This window comes from Cynocephalus volans, chromosome 1 (genome assembly GCF_027409185.1).
Source record: "Cynocephalus volans isolate mCynVol1 chromosome 1, mCynVol1.pri, whole genome shotgun sequence".
Taxonomy (NCBI): domain Eukaryota; kingdom Metazoa; phylum Chordata; class Mammalia; order Dermoptera; family Cynocephalidae; genus Cynocephalus; species Cynocephalus volans.
Window position 1 is genome coordinate 234,172,966 of NC_084460.1, and position 16,874 is coordinate 234,189,839.

General features: G+C 34.8%; 1 protein-coding gene across 1 annotated transcript in view; it reads left to right on the forward strand.

The window, feature by feature from the left end:
- The first annotated feature begins 539 nt into the window (after window positions 1-539).
- Window positions 540-16,874, forward strand: part of CSRNP3 (cysteine and serine rich nuclear protein 3) — a 71,982-nt gene continuing 55,647 nt past the window's right edge. Inside the window, exon 1 of the mRNA XM_063077910.1 lies at window positions 540-717. Coding sequence (XP_062933980.1) covers window positions 570-717 — 148 coding nt within the window. The 5' untranslated portion in view covers window positions 540-569. The remainder of the gene's footprint in view (window positions 718-16,874) is intronic.

The following is a 16,874-nucleotide window of genomic DNA, read 5'->3' on the forward strand; positions in this document are numbered from 1 at the left end:
GAAAAAAATGGAGGCTTCAGCAACCAGGTAGCATGGGGACACATTTCACTTTATTGCAATATTGAAATTGAAACTAGCTAAAATTCAGAGCTGATATCTTATGCTTTATTGTGCTCAGATAATTAGGTTTCTTAACTTTTAAAACTTGAGTATAAAGTCCTTATATACTCTTTTGTGTTTCTTCCGGATGAGTTTTATATGATGAAGTAGTCATTTAGGACTTCAGGGGACATCGGCATCTATTTTCTTCGCAGGATTTCATGGATTTTCTCAATTTGCCAACAAAAAGGAATAGTGATATTACATTAAAATGAAGTATGTCTAAAAAAATTGAAACGTCTTGGTAACCAAATGGTCAAATACTCATATTTAATTTAATTTGATTTTTTGTTAATTTAAAATAGAAAAAGAAAATCTGCTTTGGGATCCTTTCAAGGGAAAGCTCAGCTCATGTATAAAAAGCTACATAAAATGACTCTGGAGACCTTGGCTACACACTCAGCGGTCAAATATTTCAATGCTCCATTGCTCCGGTTCCTGTTACAGGTACATGTGACAGCGCTGCAGCTATGAGTGGAATTTTAAAGAGGAAGTTTGAAGAAGTTGATGGCTCCTCACCCTGCTCATCTGTGCGGGAATCAGATGATGAAGTTTCCAGCAGCGAAAGTGCTGACAGTGGGGACAGTGTCAATCCATCCACTTCTAATCATTTCACTCGTGAGTACTGAAATCATACCTGAAGCTGCTTGTCTGGCTCTACAGTAAAAATAATGGTGTCATCTTGGCCATTTTTATTTTCACCTTTATTGCTAGTTATGTTTTTAAAAAGTTTTTTCCAATCGATCAAATCCAAGGAACAATTAACTAAAAGTAAAATATTTCTGAGGCAACTCAGTTGGATTCCTTTAATTAGATTAGTTTTGGCAGTGAATGATTTGATTGTGTTAACCAACTGATTCAATGAGAAAAGGCATTTTATTATTATTGTTGCTTTTCCAAGGAAGCACCTCGTGGTCTAGGAATAGATGAGGAATGACAGAGTAAATTCAGGTTAAAAAAAAATAAATGTATCGTTCCATGACAAAAAAACATTGTTGTGGAAGAAAAGATATAAAGCTGTAATCAGGAGCGGAAGGTCTAGGTTACAGTGAGAAGGAGTTTAGGCAGCCATGCATTAAGAAGAGATGAAGGCACCAAAACTCTCCTAAATATGCAAGTGTGTGCAGTCTAATGCCTCTTCCCTGCTTATCCCTTTATTCTCTCTTCCCCAAGGATAATATTTAAAACCCACCAAGAAAAAAAAAATGTATGCTTTCTCTTTGATTCCTTTTTTTTTTTTTTCCATACTGTAACAATCACCCCTGCTTGTCACACAAGGTACTGTGAGGTTTAAAAGACTGATGTGAAAAATTCTTAATGTAACGCAATCTATAAGGTAAACGAAATTGACTGGTAACGGCTAAATAATATTTTTGAATTTATGTTTCTTAAAGAGGAAGATGTTAACATGTCACAGTATTATGATAGATAGCTGGTCTTAGTTTTTGGTTTTCCAATTAGCTGATTTTATTAAAGCATGATTCTATAATATAGAATTTATTTTGGAAATGTGGCAACCTGAAAAACCAAATGATTCAAACATACTTTTAAGAGGTAATAAGAAACTCAATAACTGTTGAACGTGAAATAAATGTATTAAAATCAACAGCATTCTTTTAAGTAAGCACAACTAACTAGAAAATAGAATGAAAGGACAATTACAGTTATTATAGCAGAAATATTCATAAAGTATTCAAGAACAAAGTTATTGTGTGATGTAGGTGATCTATACATACATTTAAGTATATCATGATATGAAATGAGTTTATGCTTTTGATTCAGAAGAAAATATATGTTTGCTTTTTTGGTCAATACTAGTAGTTATAATTACAACATCATCATCTCATAGGTCTTTGTGAAAATCAAATAGAGCAAGTAAGATAATACTCATGAAAGAACTTTGTAAACTGTCAAGTACTAGTCACATGTTATATTAAAATTTATGACATAGCCAGCATTTATTGGACACATGCTATGCTCCAATAGCTTTATGTACATTATCCCTACCGTTTACAGAAATCTGAAAGTAAGTAGCCCCACTTCCAATTTACAAAGGAAATAACTGAGGCTCAGGGAGGCTAAGCATTTTACCCAAGATCACGTATGAATGTAGATATATGGACATGTCCCACTCCATAGTCTGTACCTTTTCCATTATCTCATTCTTCCTCTTAATTATATAATATTGGACATGTCCTTCAAATGTTATATCTAGTGAGTTATAAAAGAAGACTTGAATTAGTGAAGAGGCAGATTATGTTTCTGGATATGAAGATAAAGCTCTTAATGCTTTCCATTAATTTATAAATATAACAGTACAGTCTCAATAAAATCCTCAACTGAATTTTCATAAAAGGTGATAAAATGATAAAGATCTATTTGGAGAATGAGCTAATGAAAATAAGGGGATATTTTTAAAAAGAAGCCATAAATGTTGAAAAGCCATCCCAGATATCAAATTATAATAGAAAACAATATAATTGATGGGGTTTCTTTTGTACCGTGCTCTATCTAAGCAAAGAAAAATGCTCAAGGACAGCAAAGACAATCCCAGCATGTTAAATACAAGAGTTTAATATATATAAGAAAATAAGCATTATAGAATATTGAGAAGGAAGGATTATTTAATAAATAGTTTGTGGTACTAGCAAATTTGAAAAAGAAGTAATTTAGAGTCACATCTCATGACATAGGTCAAAATACAATCCAGATGAATTAAATAGATACATTTTCTTAAAGAGAAATCATGAAGGAAGTTGCATATTTGTCAGATATTTGGTAGGATCATTCTATGGAATGATAATAAGTAATAGGGAAAAAATTACATTAGAAAATACTTAACATATTCAATGATGTAAAAATATTAAACTTACCTGCTACAAAAAAATAAAGCCCAAAGGGAAAAAAAGCAATTTATATTGAAAAAAATTGTAGTTAATATGCTCTAGGGCTATTTTCTAGAAAAAGTATAAAACAACGCATGTAAATTTTTGAGATAAACACTAAGTCATACCTCCCCAAAGATAATCTGCATAGGAGGAAATATAATTAGCAAATATTCTAAGGCATTTAACAACAAAAGTAATAAAAATGCAGATTAAAACATTACTAATGAGATTTTATTAGTATGAAGTTGTGACGATTTCACCCCTGTGAAATTAGTACTCTTCGCTCCAATAAAAAATATTAATACCTAAGTGCTGGCAAAGGTTGCAGTACAAATCATAGGTACACATGTGGTTATAATGGCAGTAAATGTAGAAAGCACTTTGGCAATATAAGAGCCATAAAAATATTATACATCTGTACTTCCGAGAATTTATCTGAAGAAAGAAACATCAAAAACAAGGAGAAAACTGTATAAATGAAAATGGTGGTGGTTCATGGTAGTTCCCAAAAATTGGGATGGTAGGAAGAGGGAGGGAGAAGGTAACACGTCAAAGAGAGGGGAGATGATTTGTTAAGTTATGGTAACTCATTCAGTTATTTTCATGGTAGTTATGAAGACTTTATGACCATATGTAAAATGCTTATAAGTTAACATTGAGTAGGAAAAGCAGAACGCAAAATTTTAGCTATACCGTCAGGCAACATCCATGCATGTGCAAAGGCTCCCCAAAACTGAGAACAATTTGATTTGTTTGAGGGATTAGTATGATGGATGATGAATTTTCATATTTATTAATTTTTATTTCTGTTAATATTATGTCTGTTCTTCCAACAAATAAGTTTCAAATTTAGACAGCTAAAGTGATGGTTATGTTTCACCTTGTGGTTATGTATGCAAACAGAAGATGGAAATGGCCTGATGATTTAAATGATGTAATATTTCAGCCAACTAATAAAGACTTTTCTATGAGTTATATTCAGCGGAGATTGTTTTTCCCATTGAAGAAAATAGACTTATTTTATGATGTCTAAGAAATTATTGAAATGTTTCAGCTTGTCAATTAATATCAGTGGTAGTGACAGTGGTTAGTTTACTAAAATACTGATTTAACATTGAATTTAAAAGAATCTGGCAGAGATTTTTCATGATTTTTAAAGATAATTAATGATTTAATAAAAAGTTCCCTTTTTATTTTATAGTCTGCTTTGTTCACTATATTCACATTATGGAGAGAGAAAGAGAAAGTGGGAGCAATAATAAAAAATCAAAAAGACAAAAATTCTACCTAGAATATTTGCTGTATAAAAGATCTGAGCATTTTAACTAATGTGAGAGAAGTAACTAAAAAGGTTTCTTGTTTCTAAAAACGTATATCAGATTATTTTCTCGTCCAAAAACTGATATACAAATTTTTAGAAAATGTTTTATTTATTATTTCAACTGGATGAAGATACGGGTTTATCTGCAGTGGTCTTATCAGATGTGAGTCTGTGGTCATAAACTTTCAGAAATGTTATTATTGATAAATCCTTTCTCTTTAATCTTTTTTTTCCGCTTTCAAAAATAAAAATGATTACCTGTCTCAGAGTAAAGAAGGATTTTCGAAAACTATCAAATTTGGGTAGCATTAGAAGACAATTTAGTTTCACATTGATATTCTTTAAAATGTAGTTGCTCTTATTTAAATCTCACTTATTATAGGTTCATCTTTGAAATTTAAAATATCTCATGTATCCATTGCTTTACATATTGTATAAAACAAAATTTTGTCATTACAAGTATAGAAATTAATAAGATTGTTTGGTACATGTCAGCAGCTATGGTAGTGGAAAATTCCATGCTATTCTAAGCTTTCTGTTAAAATATTCAAAATATTTGTAGCGTACCACATTATGATAATAAAAGCTTCCAACTATAAATCAATAATGGAATTATGGCTTTTTCCTTGGACTTCTGAATTTTGCTAGGCAACTAGTATACAACCAAGTCGTGTCTTATACATCCCTTGAGATAGAAGCAGCAGACCTATGGCTGTATAGCCAATCAGCTTCTACTCAGCACTGCCAAATGGAGAGCTACAGAGAAACTAGAGAGAAATGGTTTTTTTGTTTGTTTGTTTGTTTGTTTTTCCTGCCCTCTCAAGGTTCTTGGTACTTCACATAAGTAATGAGAAGTTGTGTGAGGAAACAGGGTTTCAAAAGGGACACATTATTTTTCCTGAAATAGAGTTTTTTTACAAATACATGTATAGTATTCAGGAAATGAAAATATCGAGAGGTAAAAGGATTGACATTCTAAATTGCACATGAAAGCAGGTAGTGGATGTTTAACATAGGAATGAGATTTTCTAATTTATGAAACACTTTCATGTTCTTGAGTTCCTTCAATATCTAAAAATTTTTGTGTAGTTAGGAGCCATTATTATACACACTTTATAAAAATAGAAATGGGGAGCTGGCTGATTAGGGCCATTGGTTAGAGTCTGGTGTTATAACAGCAAGGTCAAGGGTTCAGATCTTCAAACCTGTCAGCTGCGCCCCGCCCAAAATAAGTTTATGGTAAAAGTAGCAATGAACATTCATAGATGTATTTATTATTTATCCAAAAGCTGGAATTAGAATCTAGGTTTTTCTCCCTCTGTCCCTCCCTCCTTCCCCTCCTTTCATCCCTTCTTTCCTTCCTTTCTTCCTTAGTTACTTCCCCCTTCTCTCTGAGTACACGAGACATAAATATACCACCATGTGCACCCAAGTGAGTATTTCTCCAGTGTCATTTCCTTCCCACTGATTCTACGCTGCATAATTAGATTGGACATGAAAAATCAATAGAAAACAGATTTTGACATGAAGCTTTACTGGAAATATGACTAGAATATGTCTGTTCTCTTTATCAGGCACTTAAAATGCATTGAAGATTTAGATTCTGTTTCAATAAATATAGTCTATCTTATGGTACAGGCTGTATGCTAGGACCTTTCAGGCATGTCAAAATGATATACTCCAAATAGTAAATACATCTTGGACATACAGGGACAGTTCATATCTACCCAGCATATACAGTGACAATTCGTATCTACCCAGCATTGTGGTATTACTTTGAGAACTTACTTTATTTTTTATTTTTTCTATTTATTTTTTTTTTAATTTTATTTTGTCGATATACATTGTGGCTGATTATTGCTCCCCATCAACAAAACCTCCCTCCCTCCTCCCTCCCCCCCTCCCCCCCAACAATGTCTTTTCTGTTTGCTTGTCGTATCAACTTCAAGTAATTGTGGTTGTTATATCTTCTTCCCCCCCCCCCGGTTTTTTTTTTTTTTGTGTGTGTGTGTGTGTGTGTGTGTGTGTGTGTGAATTTATATATTAGTTTTTAGCTCCCACCAATAAGTGAGAACATGTGGTATTTCTCTTTCTGTGCCTGACTTGTTTCACTTAATATAATTCTCTCAAGGTCCATCCATGTTGTTGCAAATGGCAGTATTTCATTCGTTTTTATAGCTGAGTAGTATTCCATTGTGTAGATGTACCACATTTTCCGTATCCACTCATCTGATGATGGACATTTGGGCTGGTTCCAACTCTTGGCTATTGTAAAGAGTGCTGCGATGAACATTGGGGAACAGGTATACCTTCGACTTGATGATTTCCATTCCTCTGGGTATATTCCCAGCAGTGGGATAGCTGGGTCGTATGGTAGATCTATCTGCAATTGTTTGAGGAACCTCCATACCATTTTCCGTAGAGGCTGCACCATTTTGCAGTCCCACCAACAATGTATGAGAGTTCCTTTTTCTCCGCAACCTCGCCAGCATTTATCATTCAGGGTCTTTTGGATTTTAGCCATCCTAACTGGGGTTAGATGGTATCTCAGTGTGGTTTTGATTTGCATTTCCCGGATACTGAGTGATGTTGAGCATTTTTTCATATGTCTGTTGGCCATTTGTATATCTTCCTTAGAGAAATGCCTACTTAGCTCTTTTGCCCATTTTTTAATTGGGTTGCTTGTTTTCTTCTTGTAAAGTTGTTCGAGTTCCTTATGTATTCTGGATATTAATCCTTTGTCAGATGTATATTTTGCAAATATTTTCTCCCACTCTGTTGGTTGTCTTTTAACTCTCTGTTAATTGTTTCTTTTGCTGTGCAGAAGCTTTTTAGTTTGATATAATCCCATTTGTTTATTTTTCCTTTGGTTGCCTGTGCTTTTGGGGTCGTATTCATGAAGTCTGTGTCCAGTCCTATTTCCTGAAGTGTTTCTCCTATGTTTTCTTTAAGAAGTTTTATTGTTTCAGGGTGTATATTTAAATCCTTAATCCATTTTGAGTTGATTTTAGTATACGGTGAGAGGTATGGATCTAGTTTCATTCTCCTGCATATGGATATCCAGTTCTCCCAGCACCATTTGCTGAAGAGGCAGTCCCTTCCCCAGTGAATAGGCTTGGTGCCTTTGTCAAAGATCAGATGGCAATAAGTGTGTGGGTTGATTTCTGGATTCTCTATTCTATTCCATTGGTCAGTGTGTCTGTTTTTATGCCAGTACCATACTGTTTTGGTTATTATAGCTTTGTAGTATAGCTTAAAGTCAGGTAGTGTTATGCCTCCAGCTTTATTTTTTTTGCTCAGCATTGCTTTGGCTATGCGTGGTCTTTTATTGTTCCATATAAATGTCTGGATAGTTTTTTCCATTTCTGAGAAAAATGTCTTTGGAATTTTGATGGGGATTGTATTGAATTTGTATATCACTTTGGGTAGTATGGACATTTTCACTATGTTGATTCTTCCAATCCAAGAGCATGGAATATCTTTCCATCTTCTTGTATCCTCTCTAATTTCTATCAGCAGTGGTTTGTAGTTCTCATTATAGAGATTTTTCACCTCCTTGGTTAACTCAATTCCTAAGTATTTTATTTTTTTGGTGGCTATTGTAAATGGGCAGGCTTTCTTGATTTCTCGTTCTGCATGTTCACTATTGGAGAAAAGAAATGCTACTGATTTTTGTGTGTTGATTTTGTATCCTGCTACTGTGCTGAAATCATTTATCAATTCCAGCAGTTTTTTTGTAGAGGTTTTAGGCTGTTCGATATATAGGATCATGTCATCTGCAAACAGGGACAGTTTGACTTCATCTTTTCCAATCTGGATGCCCTTTATTTCCTTCTCTTCTCTGATTGCTCTGGCTAGTACTTCCAACACTATGTTGAATAGGAGTGGTGAGAGTGGGCATCCTTGTCTAGTTCCTGTTCTTAAAGGAAAAGCTTTCAGCTTTTCCCCATTCAGGATGATATTGGCAGTGGGTTTGTCTTTTTTTTTTTTTTTTGTCTTTTTCGTGACCGGCACTCAGCGTGCACCGGCCATTCCCATATAGGATCCGAACCCGCGGCGGGAGCGTCGCCGCGCTCCCAGTGCCGCACACTCCCGAGTGCGCCACGGGCTCGGCCCAGAACTTACTTTAGCAAAGACAAACATGGCAGTCGACTTTCTGAACCAATGATTCTTCAAACAATGCAGAAGTGCTTAGGCAGAAGCTGAACATGAGAATTTTAGAAGTCTCTGATTGAGCAGGAGGTAGGTCCTCATAACCCTCAAAATCTCCTTTCTACTCTGATGATATGATTCTAAGAAAAGAATCCAAAATAGCAGCATAAGTTGGAGCCAAGACTACATAGGAAAAGATAAGCAGCACAAATAAAGGCACCTCTGAAGAGCTACTATTAAATTAAGAGATTCCCCCAGACTCTCTGCACCCCTTATGTTGGAAAAGAACCAATTAGCTTGGGCTTGTGGGAACAGACCTGGAACCAGCTGCAGATCATATCTAGGATCATACGTATTATGACTAGGTCATGTCCATATCTGAACACCAGACATAAACCATTTAAACCATTAGATGCTAACTTTAGTTTTTTGGAGATAAGGAAGTTAAGTAGCTGGGATAATTCTGAGTGGAGGAAGATAGATATGAGCTAGTGGTCCTTTTAGAAAATATTCACTTGAATATGCTGAAAGTCCTATTGACTGATACAATGGAATTGTTATCAGATCATTTCATCTGAGAGATTGTGGACTCTGGTAATAATAAATCAGAAATAGTTAACCACTTCTACTTCTTCAGGCTGAAATGTCTTTTCCTCTGTCTCCCAATCTCTGACTATTTAAGTTCTATACCTGCTTCAAGGTTCCTTTCAAATACTTCATTCTCCATAAAAACTTCACCAAGTCTTTCATTCTACGCATCCTCTTCACCATCTCCTTAGACTCTCCTGGTATTTCACCAACATCTACAGGCTTTGGCAATGGTTTTCCTTCTTCTTCCCATCCTAGTATTTTCTACCAAATTTGGGGATGTCAGTTGCCATGTGATGGTTCATTGAGCCCATCAGCCTCATGTTTCCTTGACCATCCCTATCCTGGATTCTTTACTTCACTCCATTCATGTCCTTTGCCATACTCCATTTAGCTGCTTATGTCCACAGCATCACCCACAATATTTTTACAAACTAGAACAGGTCTACCTCTGAACTATAAAATTCCAGTATCCCAAACTCAGACCACAACCTCTTTTTCTTCCACTTCCTTCCTCTCCCTATTCACTTTTTTCTTTTTCCTTTTTCTTTTTTTCCCCCAATCCCCCCACTCACTTTTTCAACATTTGTTCCATTATTTCAGTCTTTTATTGTATTTGTAGGCCAGGACTCTTAACCACTTTACCCCCATATCCTTCACTCTCTACCCTTTACTCATGTCCATTTTTCATTTAGAACACCTGAAAATGTTTAAGAAGTTTTGGAAAAAATGACAAAATTATGTGTTCTCAAGCTCAGATGCTCCTTCCTGTCTCAGGATCTTCCTTCTCGGTGCCTAGAGTAGACTTTCTCTTTCATCTCAAAGCACTGAGTGTTTATCAGTCTCAAGTCACTTTCCCTCCACCTCTACCTCATACACAGCAGATCTCCTTGTCTTTTCCTCATGTTGCACCCTGCCTTCCTATGTATCCTTACCTTGATAAGCAGGCACTCAAATTGAGTTTTGAAAAAATGAACATAAGTTCATTAAAGGCAGGAACAAGGTCTTTGTATGCCTAGCATCTAATAAGCACATAACAAGTATTTGTATACGTGGATGAATGAATGAACACCTGTTAGGCATTTACTACTTGCCATTCACTACCCTACTACTAGGAGCTGGACCTATAAAAGTAAATGAGAAATGCTGCAGTTTCTGCAGAAACTCACAGTCTAATAGCACTTCTCCAACACTTACTGTACTCTGTTTTACATTATAGTTATTTGTACACGCACCTTATCTTTTCTGGAGATATATAGAGCTTAATTGTGTATTCTTTTCACTTAGACTGGTGCTGATTCAATTACTGTTAAATGCTGGATAAATAACTTTTAGCTTTGTTAATCTTTGCCTTTTTTAGTACAACTAAACCTTATAAAGAAAAAGAAAAGATGCCTTTTTATTGTATGATTTCATAATAGCACGAACATTAGTGAAAATAAATACCACTTACAAGCAAACTCTGTAATTTATGATTTTGATGCATGTCATTGTGATATATCAGAATCCTGATTTATTGGTTATCATATCTGAATACATGTAATGGTGAACTGTGTTTTAAATAGGGTCCCACTGTAATTATGCATTCTTAACATGTACCTTTCTGGTTTCATTTGCTTATATATAGCTTTCCCAGGCAGAAACATCACAGTTTAATTGGATGCTGTGCAGCTGTTTATGCAGTAGCTGTATAACACACTTGAGGAAACTCAAGTCACTTTCACCTTCACCATCCTTTGCATCAGCTAGGACAAAAAAAAACTTTGCTAAGTCAGATCACTAACATCATATAAATACAGTTTATTTAGTTCTTGTTTGATGTTTTAAATTTAGTAATGGGACATCACATTTAGCCTTACTTAATAAATGGTAACATTAGATTTATGTATTAATTTTAACCTGCTAAAATTTTATAAAAATTGTTTTTGCCTTCTTATATGTTTGCTTTTTCTACCAAAGTCATGTCTTATACAAATATATCCCAATCAATACACCTATCTCCATTTGTGTTATACCACCTATGTCCATGACTATCATCTCTTTTCTGGATTGCTGCAGGAGCCTTCCAGATGCTCCCTCTGCTTCCTTTCTTGTCTCAGCCTCAGCCTCTTCTCTATTCAGCAATCCTTCAACCACTTTCAATTGTCCTCATTACTGTGGTCTCCACAACCCTATATAATTAAGCCTGTGTTCTTCTGCCTTCTCTTACTTAAGCTCCTAACTCCAGCCTCACTGATCTTTACTCAGTTCTTTGAACATAACAAACATCCTTGCCCTGAGATCTTACCTGTAACAGTGGTTCTGTGACTGACTCCTTATAGTTCAGATTTCACCTTAATAATCAGTTCTTTAGTGCAGCCATTCCTGTTCACCCCATCTAATGTATGCAGGTCCAAAGTCCTCATCTCTAGAGATGGGTTTGAAAGTTTTGACAGAAAAAAATGATAGATATTTTGGAGTTACTTTCAAATACCCCAGCAAAATAGAGAGATAGATGAAATGAGATTTAAAAAATATTAAAGCTAGGGATTTACTATTGTACTTTCTACATTTTTATGTAATTAAAATTTTCCATAGCACATTAAAAAAAAATACGTAGGTCCAACTTATCCTAAAATTCCTATGAAAGAGCCAAGGGCTAAAAAATGGCCAAGTGCAGTTTTGAAAAAGAATAAGGAATGGGTGGGGGAATGGGCTTACTATAACAGATCTCAATATTTAAAATGTCAAAATAGTTAAAACCCATGGAATTATCTCAAGAGTCTGCACATGGTACAAATAGAGAGCTTAGAAACAGACAGACATTTAAATGGCAACTTGGCATGCAACAGAGGAGACTGCAAATGAGTTGGAAATGAGGGACTATTCTAATAAATGGCTTTTTAACAAAAAAAGATAACATTAGATCTCTATTTCATATTATAACTGAAAATAAATTGACAATGAACTAAATAAAGATCTAAATGTAAAAATATCAAAACTGTAAAACTTGTAGGGAAAAACTTGTGGAAATATATTTTTGTCAGAGTAATATGCAAAAAGCATGAAGTATAAAAAATGTTATATATTTGGGTACATTAAAATAAAACTGTATATAAACCAAATTCACCATCAAGAAAGGGAAAAGGTGGGCTACGGACTAGAAGGAGATATTTGCAAATCATGAACTGACAAGGAATTAGTATTTGCATATAAAAAGAACTATAAAAATAAGGAAGAGCTAATGCAATAAAAAAAATAGGCATAGAACATGAACAGATAATACACAGAAAAAAAGGCTAATACAATTATGAACAGATGAGCAACTCCATTCAGAACCAGAAATTAAAATAGAAAGAAGACATCATTTCACATATATCATTAGATTAGCAACATTTTAAAGTCTGACAATACCATGTATTGACAAGCATGTGCTGAAGCAGAACTCTCCTAACACTGGCATGAACGTTAGATGATTCAATCACCTAGGAGACCCAGTAGTGAAAAGTTAAAAGACACACTAATTGTCTGTCAGCATAGGATTACATAAACTGTAGTTTGTTTATAAATGATAAATTGGATAACAGATTGAATTAAATAGCCAGGTTTACATGTACATACTGTTAAGTGAAATACATAACTTGCAAAACTCTACAGTATGATAGCACTTACATAATTAAAACACACACATGAAACAACACTTTATTTTAGGGAAGTAAAAATCTAGATAGAAAGGGATAATACACTGCAATGTGAGGATTGGTACCTCCAGAGATGAAGAGGAGAAGAATGGGCAGGGGTGCTTTAGCTGTACTTTGTCATTACTTATAGTTTTAAAGAATTGATCTGAAATAAATTTGGCAAAATATTAACATCCATTAAATATGGGTATTAAGTACATGTTATTTTATGGAAGTTTGAAATATTTTACAATTTTTAAATATAAGTTTTAAGTACCTACTATATAAGTTTTATATTCCCATGATGGAGTTTGGATGTGTTGTCCCCTCCAAAACTCATGTGGAAATTTGATCTCCAATGTGGCCGTGTTGGAAACTGATTGAGTCATGGGGGTGGATCCCTCATGAATGGATTAATGCTCTCCCTGTGGGGGTAGTGAGTGAGTTCTCACTCTATTAGTTCCCACGAGAGCTGATTGTTTAAAGGACCCTGGCACCTCCTCTCTCTCTCTTGCTTCCTCTCTCTTGCTTCCTCTCACCATGTGAGCTGCTTGTACCCGCTGGCTGTCTGCCATTTTCCGCCCTGAGTAGAAGCAGCCTGAGGCCCGTGTCAGATGCAGCTGTCCCAGAATCATAAGCCAAATAAACCTCTGTCCTTTATAAATTGCCCCGTCTCAGGTAATTCTGTTATAGCAACACTAAACGGACTAATACATCCTGTTATACTTGTGCAAGTTTAACATGCCTTTCACATGGGATAAAAGTCCATGGATCATGCTACCACCCCATCCCCATTATTTTCTCTTTCAGTAATTCCCCCCTTTTTCATTAATAGCACATATCACAATTTGCAACTATTGTGTAATATATTGGTTCACTTTTGTATATCTGTCTTGTTTACAGTTGTATTCCTATTAGAGAAGAGCAGAGAGCCTTGCAGCTTTTAGAAAACATTAGAAGCTTCCAGGTCAAACTTGGTCATTAATTAGAACTAGATTTAACAAATCTATTTAAAGCCTTCATCTTGTCCGCAGTGATAGCCAAGTGACATTGTCAAATATTTTCTTGAGGTATTTTTATTTCTTGAGGTATTTTTATTTCATTGCCTGAGTTTTAAAATGTAGGGAGCCATAAATTCCCCAGACATTAGGCTTTGGGCTCCACAGTGACATTTAGAAAAATCACCCATGGCAATTCCTTCTGTGCTTATAAAGTACCTATACACTGTCATACTGTATATACAGTAAGTCCTGGGTAATATTTTTTCCCTAAGGTGTTGTTTCTTTAATTGATCATCAGCAAAGTAGTTGTATTTGGGAGCCATTGTGAAAGAAAAATATTTAGGTTTGCTATGAGTTTTCTTTTCCTAGAGCATCAGTTGAACTTGTGAGAATGGGACTCCACTGCAAATTCATTCAATTAGCTGTAATTGAAAAGCCACAATCAAGGAGCCAGAAGATTCTTACTCTAGTTTTAGTTGTTACAATTAGCCATGACCCTAGTTAAATCATTTAACCTATTTCTTTATTTGTAAAATGTGAAAATAGATTGATTTTCAAGATACTATAATTTTCATAAGATTCAGGTAATTTCTCTTCCCTCCAAATATGCTTCTGATAGTCCCTTTTGATTCAGTTATTTATAATATCATATTTAAGGACATCTTTGTGATTTCAATGTTTATGCTTGTGTACTATTAATGCACCCATACATAAGTCCAATAAAATATTTCATCTTGTGCTTTTAGCTCATAGATTCTACAGAAAATGAAAATCATATAAATGATTTTAATGGATTTTTTTCGACTGTCTAATTTGAAAAGAAAATGCACTCAGAGTATAGTACATTAGAACTATGAAAAAGATAGTTTAATAATATAGGGGTGAGTAAAAATAAGGGATGATGGTTGGAATAAGGAGTTGTTTGTATGTTGGTCTATTGGCAATGAAGAACTTGAGCAATAAGTAGACTATTCATGTACTTAATGATTTTCAAAAACTATCTTCAAAACTGTCTTTAGCTGAAGTATATAAATGCCCACTTTGGAACATCTCATGACCATAAAGGAATATTTTAACTGAAATTTTCTTTTAAAAAGTCATAAAAGAATGAAGAATTTGAAGGAATAATTTACCTGGAACATTTTTTAAAAAACATGGTCATCTGATGTCATGAAATGCTGTTTATAAAACTACATATCTACATTTGTCTTATTTATGTGCTAATTGCATTTTAATACTGGTGAGCTCAATCCTACTTTCCTACTTGTCAACAGAATATGAAGGCATTCAGGGAATATATTTTAAGAGGCTTTATCTATTTTAAAATATCTTCTACCACATGACTGAAATTCTCACCATTAACATGATCCCTTTGGGATGACTATTAAAATCCACATATAGGTAACAGTCTATTTGTAGTTAAAAATGTAGTGTCTGGAGTCAGATTACTTAAGTTCTCATAAAATATTATCTACTTAAAAGCAAGTAATATAATATTTCTGACCTTTGGTTTTCTCATCTATAAATATTGATAAAAATAGTACCTACATTATAATCTAAAATTAGTGAATACTTTACATTGTACTCAATATTTCATAAGTGCCTTAAAAAATGTTAGCTATGATGATGATGATGATGATATTTCTAAGGAGCATCAACACTATTTTATTAATAGCTATTGTGAAAAAATAACTAAACAGAGATTAGGTCTCCAGACAAAAGACACATGATGGTTATGTGTTTGGCAAAGTGAGAGAGAAGCCTGGGAAAGATCTAGATGAGGAACGCAAATGCAAATATCTTCAGTGCAAGCAGATCGTGTAACTGTGAGAAGCAGCCAAGTGTATGACAAGAGGGGATGGATGAATCGCAGCAGCTATGGAAGTAAGAATTTCCAAAGTTTGCTCTTTCCATTCCTGTTGGCATTAGTCCTAAAAGAATCATGAGTTCAGAATAATAATCACTGGCATTTATTGAACTTTCATTAAACATTCAATGGGTGGGACTGTGCTGACATTTTATGTGCATTAGCTTACTTAATTAGCACAACCTGTGAGGCATCTGATGCTTCGAAAGATTTTAAGTAGCTGCCCAGAATCACAAAGCTGATAAGTAGTGGGGCCAGCTTCTGATCCTACGTCAATCTGACTCTGGATCCTGTAGTTTAATACCATCATACCACAATGATTGTTGAAAACTGCATTATCTGTCTCCCATTCTAGCATCACTTTCAAATTTTCCCATTCTAGCATCACTTTCAAACATCTCATAGCATTTTACATCCAATTCAGAAAATTGGATCTCCTGTTAATTAGTAAAACAGCACTGTTAATTAGTAAAACAATCCACTGTTAGCACATAGATTCCATTTTAAATGTGAAAATCTCAATAAATATTACACGGGTTGGGTTCAAATCAAATACACTGTCTTTGCTTACTAATTCTTTCATGCATAAACTTTTTGTATTGTTATCATAAACCTTTGTGTTCCAGTGCCATGGGCTGATAGTCGGAACTTTGGCCTTGGATTTTTCTGAAGCTGAACTACCCCAGTCTTTTGTTGAGTAGTATTGTCTTTTTATTTTCTCAGAGTAATAGGATAAAAGAAGAAGAGTTGCTGACAATGTTATGACTGAGTGGGTAGGTAAGACTGGGCGTTGTGGCACCTCCTTGCAGGAAGCACTTCAGAGCCATGGAGATGGGGGTGTTTTGGCAGCTGCTTCTCCCTTAATTGACCACATCAGGCTTTAAAAATATCTATGGGTTCATTAGCATCAGCCATTTGCAGAGCTCTCTTGTGGACCATCTTAATGGAAACATGTGAGAGCTTTTATGAGTGCACTCCAAGATATGATTTATGGGAAATAGTCACAGCAAGAGTTTGCTTGATGTCTTTTGGACTCATTCCCCTGAACTCTAGGCACTATCAGAACACCAATAAAGCATGACTTTTGTGTAAATGCCAGGACAGAGAAATAAGTGTTGACACAAGTATTTATGGAAATTTTTCTGGAACATTTATCAAAGACAATGTGCTAGAAGATATGGGTAGTAACTTGATGCTTAAAAACCAAAGAAAGGGATGGAGGGAGGAAGAGAAAAGATAATGCAGTTGATTGAATTGAAAGTGTATACTCAGGGCCGGCCCTGTGGCTCACTTAGGACA